At 43.0% G+C, this 16494-nt stretch overlaps 1 protein-coding gene across 1 annotated transcript in view; it reads left to right on the plus strand.

Annotated features, from left to right (window-relative positions):
• The window catches only part of LOC126336368 (dehydrogenase/reductase SDR family member 11-like), a 58667-nt gene that overhangs the window by 2470 nt on the left and 39703 nt on the right, over window positions 1–16494 (plus strand). Inside the window, exon 2 of the mRNA XM_049999974.1 lies at window positions 5989–6151. Within this exon, the coding sequence (XP_049855931.1) occupies window positions 5989–6151 (163 nt within the window). The remainder of the gene's footprint in view (window positions 1–5988; window positions 6152–16494) is intronic.

The following is a 16494-nucleotide window of genomic DNA, read 5'->3' on the forward strand; positions in this document are numbered from 1 at the left end:
ATTCTGATTCTGGACCCATATCCCTTCTAAATCGACGTCTGTTTCTTCTTATATCACATCAAACAAATCTAACCCCTCATTGAGGCTTTCAATGTATTCTTTCCACCTATTCGCTCTATCCTCTGCATTTAACAGTGGAATTCCCGTTGCACTCTTAATGTTACCACCCTTGCTTTTAATGTCACCGAAGGTTGTTTTGACTTTCCTGTATGCTAGTCTGTCCTTCTGACAATCATTTCTTTTTCGATGTCTTCACATTTTTCTGCAGCCATATCGTCTTAGCTTCCCTGGACTTCCTTTTTTACTTCATTCCTCAACGATTTGTATTTCTGTATTCCTGGGTTTCCCGGAACATTTCTGAACTTAATTCTTTCATCAATCAACTGAAGTATTTCTCCTGTTATCCATGGTTTCTTCACAGTTACCTTCTTTCTACCTCTTTTTTCCTTCCCAACTTCAGTGATGGCCCTTTTTAGAGGTGTGCATTCCTCTTCAGCTGTACTGCCTACTGCGCTATTTCTTATTGCTGTACCTATAGCCTTAGAGAACTTCAAAGTTATCTCGTCATTCCTTAGTACTTCCGTATCCCACTTCTTTTCGTATTGAATCTTCCTGACTAATGTCTAACTTCTGCCTACTCTTCATCACTACCATATTGTGATCTGAGTCTATATCTGCCGCTGGGTACGCCTTACAATCCAATATCTGATTTCGGAATCTCTGTCTGAGCATGATGTAATCTAACTGAAATCTTCCCGTATCACGCGGTCCTCTCCAAGTATAACTCCTCCTCTTGGGATTCTTGAACAGGGTGTTCGCTATTACTAACGGAAACTTGTTACAGAACTCATTTAGTCTTTCTCCTCTCTCATTTCTTGTCCCAAGCCCACATTATCCTGTAATCTTTTCTTCTACTCCTCACCCTACAACTGCATTCCAGTCCCCTATGACTATTAGTTTTTCATCCCCCTTTACTTACTTTATTACCCTTTCGATATCCTCATACACTTTCTCTATCTCTATATCTTCAGCTTGCGATGTCCGCCTGTATACCTGAACTATCGTTGTCGGTGTTGGTTTGATACCGATTCTGATAAGAACGAACCTGTCACTGAACTGTTCGCAGAAACACACTCTCCGCCTTACCTTCCTATTCATAATGAAACCTACTCTTGTTACATCATTTTCTGCTGCCCCGACTCGTAGAATGTTATCCTTCCGTTGATTATTCAATCTTTTTCTCATGTTAGCCTTCCCCTTGGCAGTCCACTTCCGGAGATCCAAATTGGGGACTATTCCGGAATCCTCCGCCAATGGAGAGAGCATCATGACACTTCATCAATTACAGGCCACATGTCCAAAATTCACGAATTTGGTCATCAGAAAATCCACGTGTCTTAAGAGAAACATTGCACGCAAAGAATATTGATGTCTCGGTGCCATAATACGAGCGCGAATTAGAGGATCAATCTTTTCCCATACCACCGTCACTTCCGATATTTATTGTTCCCACAAAATTTATTCATTTATTGCCATGCTGAATCAAAATGAGATCAACCATGCATTTTTCCAACAATACAACGCTACTCCTCAGACAGCACACCAGTCCCTACGACTTTTAGATGAAATCTTTGGAGACAGAGTAACTATGGAAGGTCTTTGGCCTCCACACTCACCGGATCTGTCTCCACCCGACTATTTCGTTCAGGGTGTGGCTAAAATGTATATGTAACAGAATAACTAAAAGACAATATAGGAACTGGAAACAGCGGTAATTGATTATCTGCATTTGATTACATGTGAAAGACTGGTAAAGATGTTCGCAAATAAATCTAAATGTGCTGAACTGTGCCTTCAGGAAAGAGGAAAACATTTTCAGCACTATTTTTGATATTGGTGAGAACAGTGTATTTAATTGTAATTAATAAAATTAATTAATTTCATTGTAATCATGTTGAATCCCGTCTCCAACATAGCTGTTCCTCTAACAGAGAATCCTGGATAGTAGTTTATACAGTGATATGAATGTGCTGAAAACCTTACGTGTCCGGCGGAGAGACTTTGCGAATACACTGTATCACTTAACCAAAGCAGGACTAGGCGACTCTCAGATATTCTTGAAAGAATGGGCTTTGAAGTTTTCCGACCGTCTTTAATATCGTCAAGCAAGGTCGATTTTTCTCGCAAGGTAGCTTGGTTCTGTAATAGAATGCCCATCCGTCTTGTGCAAAGAAGAAATGTGTACTGCCTTGCTTGTCTCTCTTCTTTACTGCTTTTATTTTTTTATATTTAATTTTAATTCACACAAAAGACGAAGTTACTAGCTAATAGACAATAAGGAGTGCAAATTTTCTGAAGAGTATTACTTTTGAGTTTTTTTAAGGGTGTTAGGATGTCAAACTGATCGACTGGGGGTAGGAGAGTCTCCACAGGAGTTTTTAATTTCCACTGTTCTGAATATAGGTTTCATGGCTTCCATTACATAATACACACGTCTGAATTCCACAGTGCGAAATACAGTGACGTGCGATAGAAGAATGCCGTGTGCACTTTGGCTTACTTAAGACCAAATAGTATGTCTTACATTTCCTCTAACGTATATATATTCTTGTGGTGTCGTACACTGTGGACGTTTCGTACTGTAGCGCCTGGACACGTTTCCTGTCAGCTGGAATCGTTGACATAATCCTGAAAGTACACTTTGTGGCACACGGAGGGCCCGTGCTACGACCTGCTGTGTTTCACCAGCCTCCAGGAGGTCACCCTAGTATTCTAACCCTCATATCGTCATCAATATGTGTTCTCTGAGCCATTTTCAACACACAGTTACCATTAGCACGTCTGAAAACGTCTGCACACTTACTCGCTGCACCGTACTCTCACATGCACCAACACACGTCTGCGTACGTGGATTGCTGCCAGCACCACCGTATGACGACCACAGGTCAAATACACCACATGGCCATACCCCGGGCTGATTTAAACCCGCAAACCGCCCACCAGAGCGTTGTTTCACAGTGCATCAGCATTAAAATGGTTCAAATGGCTCTGAGCACTATGGGATATAACAACTATGGTCATCAGTCCCCTAGAACCTAGAACTACTTAAACCTAACTAACCTAAGGACATTACACACATCCATGCCCGAGGCAGGATTCGAACCTGCGACCGTAGCAGTCGCGCAGTTCCGGACTGAGCGCCTAGAACCGCGAGACCACCGCGACCGGCGTATCAGCATTATCCTTAATTTATGAGCATTAGTGTATTTTTCAAAAATCTTTTTTTAAGTTTTTGACGTCCTATCTCACACGCTCGAGGGGGAGACGCCAGGGGCCACTATCAAGTTTTTGCCCCAGTTAAGAAGTATCGTAGATCCGGGGCTGGAAATAACTGAACAGCTCCTAACTAACCTCTGATGTAGATGCACGTGAGCAGGAGGAGGAATTTTTTTGATCATTATTTTTTATAGGCCTACCTACTTTAATTAATATTGTCGGTACTTCAGTTTGTCGATAGACCGAAGAAAACTGTTAATGATCCGTTTAATTTCTCACACGTTTCCTCCACTCAGCTGTCTTTTCGTAGTTACTATGAGGAAAAGCGTTGCAGATTTCCTCGCAAGCAAACTGTTCGCCTCAAAGTAACGTCTCTGGGGTGGCAGCCGCTTGCCTGCCGTGTGACTACACCTTTCCACGTATCCCCTGACCCCTGCCTCCTTTCCACTTCACCACTCACCTCTCACGCTGTAGAGGCAGGAAGAACTCAGCAGAGTCGTCCCACCCCATTTGAACCGGTCTGTCTGGAACACTATGCTACGCAGGCCAGGTGTGCACAATCGGAGCTCTGCAGTATTATTAATAAACTTTAATACCGGGCAGATCAGAGAGATCATTAGTTGCTACTGGATCAAAAGTGCTGTAGTAGATGTCACAAAAGAAGGCAGGTCATCTCTGCCACTTAAATTGGTGATGATTTCAAATGTTAGCAAATTTTAGTCAAGGATATAGTGGATTAATTTCGAAAAGAAAATTCTTTCTAGTCGTTACGATAAAAAGTAAAAATTGACTTTACAACACATTTTCAAGGAATATATTTTTTTTTCTTCAGTCTGAGGAAAAAGCCAGAAGCAGTAGAATATTTGCGGTCAAAAAAAATGTAAGAACTTTATAAAAAATTATAATTGCGTGTAATACATATTTTACCGTGAAAACGTAACACGAATGACGACAGTGTGGTGAAATTTGGCGCTAACGGGCTATGGCAGCAAAAAAAAAAAAAAAATGCTTCAAATGGCTCTGACCAGTATGGGACTTAAATTCTGAGGTCATCAGTTCCCTAGAACGTAGAACTACTTAAACCTAAATAACCTTGGACATTACACACATCCATTCCCGTGGCTGGATTCGAGCCTGCGACCGTAGTGGTCGCGCGGTTCCACACTGTAGCGCCTGGAACCGCTCGGGCACCCAGGCCGGCGCTATGGCAGCAGACGACCGACCCGAATGCCTTTGCTAACTGCACGACATGAACTGCAATGGGCCCTAGATTACTCGGAAACCGTAGCCTTATCAGATGTCCCAATTGTTGATAGTTGATGATGAGGTTCGAGTGTGGTGTAGAGCCCACGATGCCATGGACCCAAGTTGTAAACAAGGAACTGTGCAAGCTGGTGATGGCTCCATAATGGAATGGGCTGTGTTTACATGGAAATGACTGGGTCCGAGGGAGCCGATCACTGAGTGGAAGTTGTTATGTTTGGCTACTTGGAGACGATTCTCGGCTATTCATGGTCTTCTTGTTCCCATGACAATGCACCATGTCACCGGTTCGCAGTTGTTCTCAACTGGTTTATAATATGCTGCACAGTTCGAATGAATGGTTCGACCACCCAGATCGACCGACGTGAATCCCATCAATCATGCCACGAAAGTAGGCAGGTCAGTTCGAGCACAAAGTACTGCACCAACAACACTTCCGCAGTTATGGACGGCTGTAGAGCCAATATTTCTGCAGAGGACTTGCAACGACTTGTTGAGTCCATGACAAGTCGACCTGCTGCCCTGCGCTGGACAGAGGGAGGTCCGAGTCTACAGAGTATGTGAAAAATGTTCTGCAGATACCCCACATTCAGTTTTGTGCTTATTCGATCTATGCTTTTTAGATCCGAATGGCTATATAGTTAGCCGAAACTGGTGATATGAATGACTGCTCTACTGAAGCGGTCGCGGCTTCATGAAGTCTGTTACTTGTGTTTTCATATCAGTCTAGGTCGCCTCCTCCCTCCCTCCACCCCCCCCCCCCTCTCTCTCTCTCTCTCTCTCTCTCTCTCTCCTCCCCCCGCCCCAAACACACAGAGCGAAATAATGTCAATGACAATTTACTTAAAATAGTAGAAGTAAAAGGTTAAGCGTTGGACTTACCAGTGCCGCTCTGCATTAGTTGTAACACTGCATTCAAAATCAATGATATGAGTGCGAAAACGGAAAATAATCAATAGAAACATAACCAACTTTTGATGTAAACTCGCTAGTGCATTCATTTTCTTTCGTTATGTGATACACATTGCAACTCACTGATGTTCAATCTTTGCCATTCCGAAAGTATCTGGTGAAAATTTGCTAGCGAGCAGGTGCCTCATTTACCTCTGTCGAATATTTGCTGGCCAGCCTGTCCTTCATGACCTAGTGTAGAGATGCAGTTGACACCCAGCTACTCCACTCCACAATCCACACTGAGACAGTGGAGAGAGATTGAGGGTTTGAACACGAAATGGTGAGAATTAAATGTGTTAAACTCATTGCCAGTTTCAGGATATGAAATTTTGAAAGTGTCAGTAATCGAGCTGGCTATCTTTGTGTGGATCGTGTCGACGTATGAGTAGTTGGATGAAGTGGCAGATAACGCTCGCCGTCGACAAACACAGATAAGAAGCGTCTCGCGAGTTTTCCGTAATCTCTGTTATGACTCTGCTCTTTCTCTTGTGACAGGAACTTGAGGTGAAGGGCGCTCCCGGTAAACTTCACGCCCTCGCCGGAGATGTGGGTGACGAAGGTAGCATCCTGTCTGTCTTCAAGTGGGTTAAGGATAACCTAGGAGGCGTCGACGTCCTCATTAACAATGCTGCTTCTTTTCCATTCAACCAACCGACCGGTAAGGAAACTTTATTATTAATATGAGGGTTGCAACTTTAATTGTGGCAACTAGTTATTGACAAGCTATACAAAAGAGTTACATATTTGCACCTGATACTGTCCTTCAAACTAACCACCAGCGTTATGTAGAACCCGTTTCCAGCGATGTGGAAGGCGTAGTATACCGTTAGCAGAGCCTGCCCTGCTGACGGTGCGAATGGAGCGGTCTACTGCCTGTCGAATCTGTGGAACAGTTCTGAAGCGAATGCCACGAAGTGGTCCCATCATCTTCGGAATCAAATCAAAGTCACAAGGACTTAAGTCTGGGGAATATGGTGGATGGTACAGTGCTTCCCAGTCCCATTGACCAAAAATAGCAACCACAGCTTGCGCTGTATGTGCCCGTGCATTGTTGTGCAAAATGATGGGTGCGTTGCGCAGACAGTGTTGCCGCTTATTTCGCAAAGCTGGTCGCAGGTGATGCTCCAAAGACGAAGAGTAATACTGTGTGTTGACGGTCTCCCGTGGAGGAATGTAACGCGTTAGGATAACACCACCACAGTCGTACACGAGAATCACCTTGGCTTTCACCATACTGGGACTCTGACGCACTTTCGACTTTCGCGACGACCCATAATGACGCCATTCGTTGCATTGGCGTTTCGGTTTTGGCTCGTACGATGTGGCCCATGTCTCATCCAGTGTTACGACACGGCGTAAGAGAGCTTCTCCTGAGCGCTCATAGCGCTCCAAGTGCGTCTTAGCAGCGTCGTAACGCATCCGTTTCTGCATTTCCGTCAAGTTATGCGGAACCCATCGTGATGCAATTTTTCGCATGCCCAGGCGTTTCTTCAGGATGCGAAGCACAGTCGTATGCGCTAATCCGGTTTCGTGGGGGAGCTCACGAATCGTATGGCGTCCATCACTGTCCACTAACGCGGCAACAGCATGCTCTTCTTCTTCAGAAACGCTAGGACGACATGCCAGATGCAAGTCTGCCACAGTTTGCCGGTCTTCGTTGAAGACTTTTACCCAAAGTGCCCATGTTCTGTACGGCAATGCCGATTCCCCGCACGCCTCTTGAAGACACTGATGACACTGTCTTGATCCAACTCCGTTGTCCCTGTTTCGGAAACATAGTGATACTGTTACGTTAGACCGCTCGCTCACAAGTGACTGTTTCCCTTGATTGTGAGCACGCCGGTGACGTGGGACGGGCGAGTTCATTTGGTCGGAGGTAAGGTAGGTACGTTAACAATGTGCGTTGTCAGTGACAGTAGTAGATTCCATGGAGTACTATCTCCACAGTTGTGTTGCCACTATTTAAGTTCCAACCCACGTATTTTATATTTCTTGAAATATTGGTGTAAATAGCTGTATGCACTTATATTGGTAGATAAGAAACGGTACGGCGCATCGGAAATTCTGTACACCTTGCCAAATATTTAAAAGGTCTGATCTACTCTCAAACTGTGCAATAAATATCTGTAAAACTACACAAGAAGTACCGAGACATGTGGTGTATCTGTAAGTTAGTGACCCGGCGACTGAGTTCAGTGAAAACAGTTATTCGGAAAATACACGAATAGACAAAAACGCAAGAATCGAACGGTAGGTTCGTAGGTTGATTCGGGGGAGGAGACCAAACAGCGTGGTCGTCGGTCCCATCGGATTAGGGAAGGGTGGGGAAGGATGTCGGCCGTTCCTTTTCAAAGGATCCGTCCCGGAATTTGCGTGAAAAGATAGGAACTGAATGGAATTTAGTACAGATGTACCAGAATAAGTGATCAGTCGTAAAATATGATCCAAGTTCTTGAGATGGTCGCTATTTTGCACTGTCTGTTTCACAGGAAGGGAGAGCATCAATCTCTGTTCGTTATCATGCTCATTTAAGACGAGGCAGTTAGTAAAACCTTCTCAGTTGCCGTGGACCCAATTCCAGCAGAAATGGCGTGCATGGACGCCTGGAACCGACGGATCAGGGATTTGGCGCGGATAGAACGTTGGCAGTTCACACTGAAGTGGCGCTGTCAGATGCAGAACGGTCCTGCTACGAATGTATCAGAATATGTCCTCTTCATAAGACGAAGAGATTGATGCTCTGTATGTTTTAAAACTAGTGAATGCTGAATACAGCCATACTGTGTACATCCATTCTGGATAAAAAAAAGGGGAAGAAATATGGTACATTCGAAATAATGACAGAACTGAACATGTGTCCCAGAAACTTTACAGTTTGTCTCAATAGCGTTTATATACTGTGCTACACTCAATGATGGAAAGAATTCAGAGAAAACCGACGATACTAGAATGTTTTGATCATAATACCAGTTATTCATTTGATTTTCATTTGAACGAAAGCCTAAATGTTGCTGATTTTCTGAGAGATGTTCGAAATATTACGACACTTCTCCAAAATCTGATCGTCCGTAAATATTGCACTACTATAGACCACAAACTCCTACAGGTCACTTTGCTACCATATGATAGAGATTTTGCCATTATAGAGAGGAATAATATATTCTTTCGCGGACAAAACTAAATTCCAGTTATTGCCTAGCCAGAGACAACGGATTTCTTCTGTGTAATTTGCCGGATATAGACTGGGAGACTCAAATGTTCATAACGGGTGGCAGGGAAAAAGAATTCAGTGAATTTTTTTTAAGTGCTTTATCTGAAAACTACCTTGAGCAGTTAAACAGAGAACCGACTCGTGGCGATAACACATTAGACCTTCTGGTGACAAACAGACCCCAACTATTTGAATCACTTAATGCAGAACAGGGAATCAGCGATCATAAAGCGGTTACTGCATCGATGATTTCAGCCGTAAATAGAAATATTAAAAAAGGTAGGAAGATTTTTCTGTTTAGCAAAAGTGACAAAAAGTAGATTTCAGAGTACTTGATGGCTCAACACAAAAGTTTTGTCTCGAGTACAGATAGTGTTGAGGATCAGTGGACAAAGTTCAAAACCATGGTACAATATGCGTTAGATGAGTATGTGACAAGCAAGATCGTAAGAGATGGAAAAGAGCCACCGTGGTACAACAACCGAGTTAGAAAACTGCTGCGGAAGCAAAGGGAACTTCACAGCAAACATAAACATAGCCAAAGCCTTGAAGACAAACAAAAATTACGCAAAGCGAAAAGTAGTGTGAGGAGGGGTATGCGAGAGGCGTTCAATGAAGTCGAAAGTAAAGTTCTATGTACTGACTTGGCAGAAAATCCTAAGAAATTTTGGTCCTATGTCAAAGCGGTAGGTGGATCAAAACAAAATGTCCAGACACTCTGTGACCAAAATGGTACTGAAACAGAGGATGACAGACTAAAGGCCGAAATACTAAATGTCTTCTTCACAGAGCTGTTTCACAGAGGAAGACAGCACTGTAGTTCCTTCTCTCGATTGTCGCACAGTTGACAAAATGGTAGATATCGAAATAGACGACAGAGGGATAGAGAAACAATTAAAATTGCTCAATAGAGGAAAGGCCGCTGGACCTGATGGGATACCAGTTCGATTTTACACAGAGTACGCGAAGGAACTTGCCCCCCTTCTTGCAGCGGTGTACCGTAGGTCTGTAGAAGAGCGAAGCGTTCCAAAGGATTGGAAAAGGGCACAGGTCATCCCCGTTTTCAAGAAGGGACGTCGAACAGATGTGCTGAACTATAGACCTATATCTCCAACGTCGATCAGTTGTAGAATTTTGGAACACGTATTATGTTTGAGTATAATGACTTTTCTGGAGACTAGAAATCTGCTCTGTAGGCATCAGCATGGATTTCGAAAAAGACGGTCGTGTGAAACCGGCTGGCGCTATTCGTCCACGAGACTCAGAGGGCCATAGACACGGGTTCACAGGTAGATGCCGTGTTTCTTGACTTCCGCAAGGCGTTTGACACAGTTCCCCACAGTCGTTTCATGAACAAAGTAAGAGCATACGGACTATCAGACCAATTGTGTGATTGGATTGAGGAGTTCCTAGATAACAGAACGCAGCATGTCATTCTCAATGGAGAGAAATCTTCCGAAGTAACAGTGATTTCAGGTGTGCCGCAGAGGAGTGTCATAGGACCGTTGCTATTCACAATATACATAAATGACCTGGTGGATGAGATCGGAAGTTCACTGAGGCTTTTGCAGATGATGCTGTGGTGTATCGAGAGGTTGCAACAATGAAAAATTGTACTGGAATGCAGGAGGATCTGCAGCGAATTGACGCATGGTGCAGGGAATGGCAATTGAATCTCAATGTAGACAAGTGTAATGTGCTGCGAATACATAGAAAGATAGATCCCTTATCATTTAGCTACAAAATAGCAGGTCAGCAACTGGAAGCAGTTAATTCCATAAATTATCTGGGAGTAAGCATTAGGAGTGATTTAAAATAGAATGATCATATAAAGTTGATTGTCGGTAAAGCAGATGCCAGACTGAGATTCATTGGAAGAATCCTAAGGAAATGCAATCCGACAACAAAGGAAGTAGGTTACAGTACGCTTGTTCGCCCACTGCTTGAATACTGCTCAACAGTGTGAGATCCGTACCAGATAGGGTTGATAGAAGAGATAGAGAAGATCCAAAGGAGAGCAGCGCGCTTCGTTACAGGATCACTTAGTAATCGCGAAAGCGTTACGGAGATGATAGATAAACTCCAGTGGAAGACTCTGCAGGAGAGACGCTCAGTAGCTCGGTACGGGCTTTTGTTAAAGTTTCGAGAACATACCTTCACTGAAGAGTCAAGCAGTATATTGCTCCCTCCTACGTATATCTCGCGAAGAGACCACGAGGATAAAATCAGAGAGATTAGAGCCCACACAGAAGCATACCGACAATCCTTCTTTCCACGAACAATACGAGACTAGAATAGAAGGGAGAAACGATAGAGGTACTCAAGGTACCCTCCGCCACACACTGTCAGGTGGCTTGCAGAGTATGAATGTAGATGTAGATGTAGATGAAGCTGTAATCAGAGGATATCAGGGATCTTAGCGCACTAGACGACGGGTTACATAGAGTCTGATTCAAAATAACAGATTATGGCTGGCTGCACATTTCAACTGACAACTCTACTACGCTAAGGGGAAGGAGGTCATATCATCCAGCGACCGCAGGTTTGTCAGAGCATTGCACAGAAGTCGAGAGGCAGTGGGGAAATAAATCTGCCAATAGATAACATTTCCGTTTTACTTATCTCCTACGACAAAATACTCCGACTAAAAATTAGGTTACAAGAAAAAGCCTTACTAGACATGTGACAGTATACCCCAGCTGAAAAACGGAATTTCTATCAGTAAGTACCAAGTAACTAGCGGATTTTCATGTGTGCCTGCTAAAAGCAAATTGATTGAGGATAGAAAATGTAATGGTGTCAGTAAATGTTTAGTGTAATTGCAACAAGAATAGTGTTAAAGTTTTGCGTATCTTCTGCTGCTGTTCTTGCAGATGTGTATTACAGTAAACAATATGTGTTTTGACCTGTGTTATTCTACTTTCCCAAAGTAAGGCTTCTATTTCTGCAATAAACAACACAGAAAAAGCAGAGCGTCTCATCAACAAAATGTTGTAACTGCACAGGTTCAACGTCCTTCGTCCAGGAAAAAAAAAAGAGTGCGCTACTATCAAAGATAACGTAAGTAATTGTGTAACGAATGTCACATATATATCCGAAATTGCGTTTTACCTCAAATGCACTGCCTGCAGCAAGAAAGCCCACCTATGTCAGCATGAAATCTATGCACTAATTGGTAAGCATAAAACATCCAGAATAAAGAATACTTTGGCTATAGCAATATAAAAATAACATTTCTCATTCGTTGTTCGCTGAAACACACGCCAAAAATGAACGAATACAGTCATTTAACGCTTCATGAATGAAACTGTTGGAGTAGACGAGAAAAAAATATGTATTTAGGATACAGATTCTTCGGAAATGGCTGTTAGAAACTTCCGCGCCTTGTAGAATTAGAAGCCATGTCAGGAAACACATATATACGTTCTTTAGTAGTGGGAAGGTGGGACATTCTGGAGAGGAAACTGTATAATGTTTTATATAAAAATAACCTACGGCTGTATGGTAGGTCAGCGTTAAATGTATGTTCCAACGGATCAAGTGCCTCAGAACGACTATCATCATGTGGAAGTCGGTGTACTGCAAAAATCTGCTGAGATTTTTCTTTTTTTCGTTAATTGAGAATGTGAAATATGAATACAGGATGTTCAGGCCTGGGTTCGACTCCCGGTCAGGTGGAAATTTTCTCCACCCTGGGACTGGGTATTGTGATATCCTTCTCTTCATTTGTACTTTTCCAAGCTTTTTGAGCTTTGTAAGCTTCATTTCATAGCCAGTTGTTCCCGCAGTATGTTAAACGACATTTTATATTTATTTATTTTAACGATTGTGTTAGTTAGTGTCTGTGAAAAAATAACTTTATTATTGGGACACAGAATTTGAATTGGAAATTACACTGTACTTAGAGGTTCTCAGCAAGAATAGGCGAGATACATTACTATGATATGGCAATGATACTACGTAAGTAAGAATACCTACAACGCCGTGAAACAAGCCAACATGCAAATCAGATCGTCGTCTACTGGACATGTTACTATCACAGTCCAAATGATGAAGATTATTACTGGTCCACTAATTCCCTAAGACCTGGAAAACGGTTTAGTTAAACCACTACTAAAACAAGACATTGCCACAGCACCCTCTGATTATCGACCTATTTGCATTCCTTCTGCATTGTCCAACACCTTAGAGTATATAGTCCACGACCAGCTAACAAACCAACTGACTATACACAATGTACTAGGAGAATATCAGTCACGTTTCTGTGAATATGGTAGCACAAAATCTGCCTTAATGAAGGCAACAGATGATCTGAAGCTTGCTATGGACCAACCAGAGGTGCAAGTGCAGTGCAATGGTTTCGCTCATACTTCACTCCTCACAGTACCATGAAGTCACAATGGAAGTAGGGTCTATCAACCGTACCACAGGGTTCAGTGTTAGCTCCTTTACTCTTTTCATTGTATGTGAATGATGTGTTATCTGTTTTGTCATGTAAAATTTGAAAATTTCCCGGCGAATCAACTCTTCAAAAACTTTGTTCGGCTCACCTGTAGATGGCTGGCAGTTGTCCAGCCGAAATATCGTGCAATGAAGTTTATGACGACTGGCTGTAGGCCCGAAATCTTTTTGAACAGTTTTGTCCTATTGCATTTACCCCAAGGACCCTGATGACGTGGAATTGTAGCTAAGTGAAAAACCAACATACCTTAGCCAATCCATTGGGAATCACAGTACCGACCTACGTTCACTTTCAAAATGACAGCACGATCGAAGGCCAAGACACAGCCCATCCAAAACCCAAGTGGTACTGGTTGGTCTTTCTAGGTTCATTAACCTGAAATGTAGGGAATCTCTTCCATGTTGAGCCCCAAATGTGACAAATATCAGCTTCTCCTATTAGGAAGTGTCGAGGAGTACTAGTAGATGGGAATATACATTGGACTGAGCACATAACTGCAGTGTCCAATGTGCAAGAGGGCTTCAGCATCTCTCCATACCCTACAAAAATATAAAAAGTTGTTTCCTCTTGACCTGAAAAAGAAACTTGTACAAACACTTATACTTCCTATAATGAAATTTTCACTCTACAGTGGAGTGTGTGCTGATATGAAACTTCCTGGCAGATTAAAACTGTGTGCCGCACTGAGTCTCGAACTCGGGACCTTTGCCTAGCGCGGGCAAGTGCTCTACCAGCTGAGCTATCCAAGCACGACTCACACCCCACACTTGCCCGTGAGAGGCAAAGGTCCAGAGGTCGAGTCTCGGTGCGGCACACAGTTTTAATCTACCAGGAAATTTCATATCAGAGCACACTCCGCTGTAGAGTGAAAATTTCACTCTAGAAACAACCCCCAGGCTGTGGCTAAGCCCTCTGCAATATGCTTTCTTCCAGGAGTGCTTGTTCTGCAAGGTTCCCAGGAGAGCTTCTGTGAAGTTTGGAAGGTAGGAGACGAGGTACTGGCGGAATTAAAAGCTGTGAGGATGGGGCGTGAGTGGTAGAGCATTTGCCCGCGAAATGCAAAGGTCCCGAGTTCGAGACTCGGTCCGGCCCACTGTACTTATACTTCCGATTACAGATTACAGCAATGTTATCCTCCAAGGCCTTTCTCACGGAAGCTTACGTGCTCTGGAATTGGTTATGAATGCTTGCTTTCGTTATATGTGTGATGTTCGACTCTTTGATTGTATTTAACTGTCTTATGCTCAGATATCCGAGCTGTGGGCGGACAAACGCAGTAATTTCCATACCCTCTGTCTCTTCTACTGTATTTTCAACGGACGCTGTCCACTTGTCCTTTCTTGACATTAACGCTCTTGCTGGAACAATATGGCAGGAATACTAGTTCCCATCAGAGAAAAATCTTTTCTATGCCACTCCATCGTTCAGCCATTGTCTCGAAATCCTTCTTAGAAGCAGGAAACCGACACTGTAACGACCTCCCTCATTATATTACGGAACTGAATCATATCTCCAGCTTCAGAAGACAGTTAATCCACTAAAGCAACAATAAGGATTACCATTGTTCTTGTACAAACCCGGTATCCCCTTACAGTCTTCTTCCCAAGCATATCTTTCTCTTTTCAGTGTCTGCCACATTTCGGCCGATCTGCGATGACAGACTCAGTCTTTCTAAAACTATTTTACGGATACTATTCGGTAAAAATTTCAGTTTTGCTTTAGCTTTATATGTTAGTTTCATGATCTGTAACCATCATTTTGTTAATGATTATAGTTATCGCAATATTTACATGGAAGTAAGATACTACGAGATATTCGAAAACGTTTTCAATGAAATATGGGGGTTGCTACAATTATGCTTTCGGCGCATGTTACATGATATGTTGCTGCATCTGAAATTTATTTAAGGTATCAAATTTTTCGTGGTTCACGGTGTGGGTTCCTGGTATCCTAGTTCATGAACCACAGGCTACGTATGAGTGGCCAAGTAAGTGGTCCTGACAGTCGGGATACCAGTTACTTTGGAATAAGGCTGGGCATCTCTTACATATTCTGAGTCGTGGCCACCTTTGTTCTCAGACGGCAAAGACTACCTCACCCACCGGTTAGTCCCTCAACCGTTAGGCGTAATACTCAATGGGACCCAGAACAAGTAAGGCTAGCAACCTGCTTCCCTGGTACGATAGATATGATGCTGGCAAACAATCAGAGCAAAATGCCTCGGACCTTTGGAGGTGATGGAGTCCCACCTCTAATTGACAAACAAGGGATTCCTAAGGTACGACTCGGCAAACGAATGGTAACAAGATGGGGAGCTATTAATATCAATGGGGGCTACTCTGAGAAGAAGGTAGAGCTGGCAGAGGCTGCAAGTAAGATGGGGTTGGACATTTTAGCTGCTAGTGACAAGCGGGTAAGGGGTGAGAAAGAAGAGGAAGTGGGAGAAAACAAGATCTAACTGTCAGGAGAAAAAGCAGGAATAGCACAATGGGGTGTGGGGCTTTTCTTCAGGAAAGAAATGGAACCCAGCATAGTTGCAATAAGATATGTAAACTAACGACTGATGTGGATAGATTTGACAGTGTCTAGCAAAAAAATTTGGATTGTGTCAGTATATTCGCATTGTGAAGGGACAGATCTAGATAAGATGGATAGTTTTTATCACACACTCACTGATGTAGTTGTTAGAGTAAAGGACAAGGACAGTGTTCTGATCATAGGTGATTTTAATGCCAGGATTGGAAATCGAACAGAAGGGTATGAAAAGCTTATGAATAAATTTGGAGAGGATATGGACGCCAACAAGAACAGGAAACAACTCTTGGATTTCTGTGGCAGTATGGGCTTAGTAATCGCAGACTCCTTTTTCAAACATAAGAACATTCACCAGTATACTTGGGAAGGCGGGGAACCAGATCTGTCATTGACTATATAATAACAGATCAGGAATTCAGCAAGGTTGTGAGGGACACACGTGTATTCAGGGGATTCTTTGATGACACTGATCACTACTTAATCTGCACTGAAATTGGTATTGTGAGGCTGAAAGTGCAGGAGGTCAGGTCCATGTGTAGGAGGATAAGAGTGGAGAAACTACAGGATAAGGAAATCAGACACAAGTACATAATAGTGATCTCAGAAACGTACCAGTTAGTTGAATGTAGTCAATTGCAGTCACTGGAAAAGGAATGGGCAAGGTACAGGGACAGTGTACTAGAAGTGGCCAAAGAATGTCTTGGAACTGTAGTGTGTAAAGGTGGGATTAAGCAAACAGCTTGGTGGAATGACACAGTCAAGGCACCCTGTAAAAGGAAAAAGAAGTCATATC

This window comes from Schistocerca gregaria, chromosome 2, assembly GCF_023897955.1.
Source record: "Schistocerca gregaria isolate iqSchGreg1 chromosome 2, iqSchGreg1.2, whole genome shotgun sequence".
Taxonomy (NCBI): Eukaryota; Metazoa; Arthropoda; class Insecta; order Orthoptera; family Acrididae; genus Schistocerca; species Schistocerca gregaria.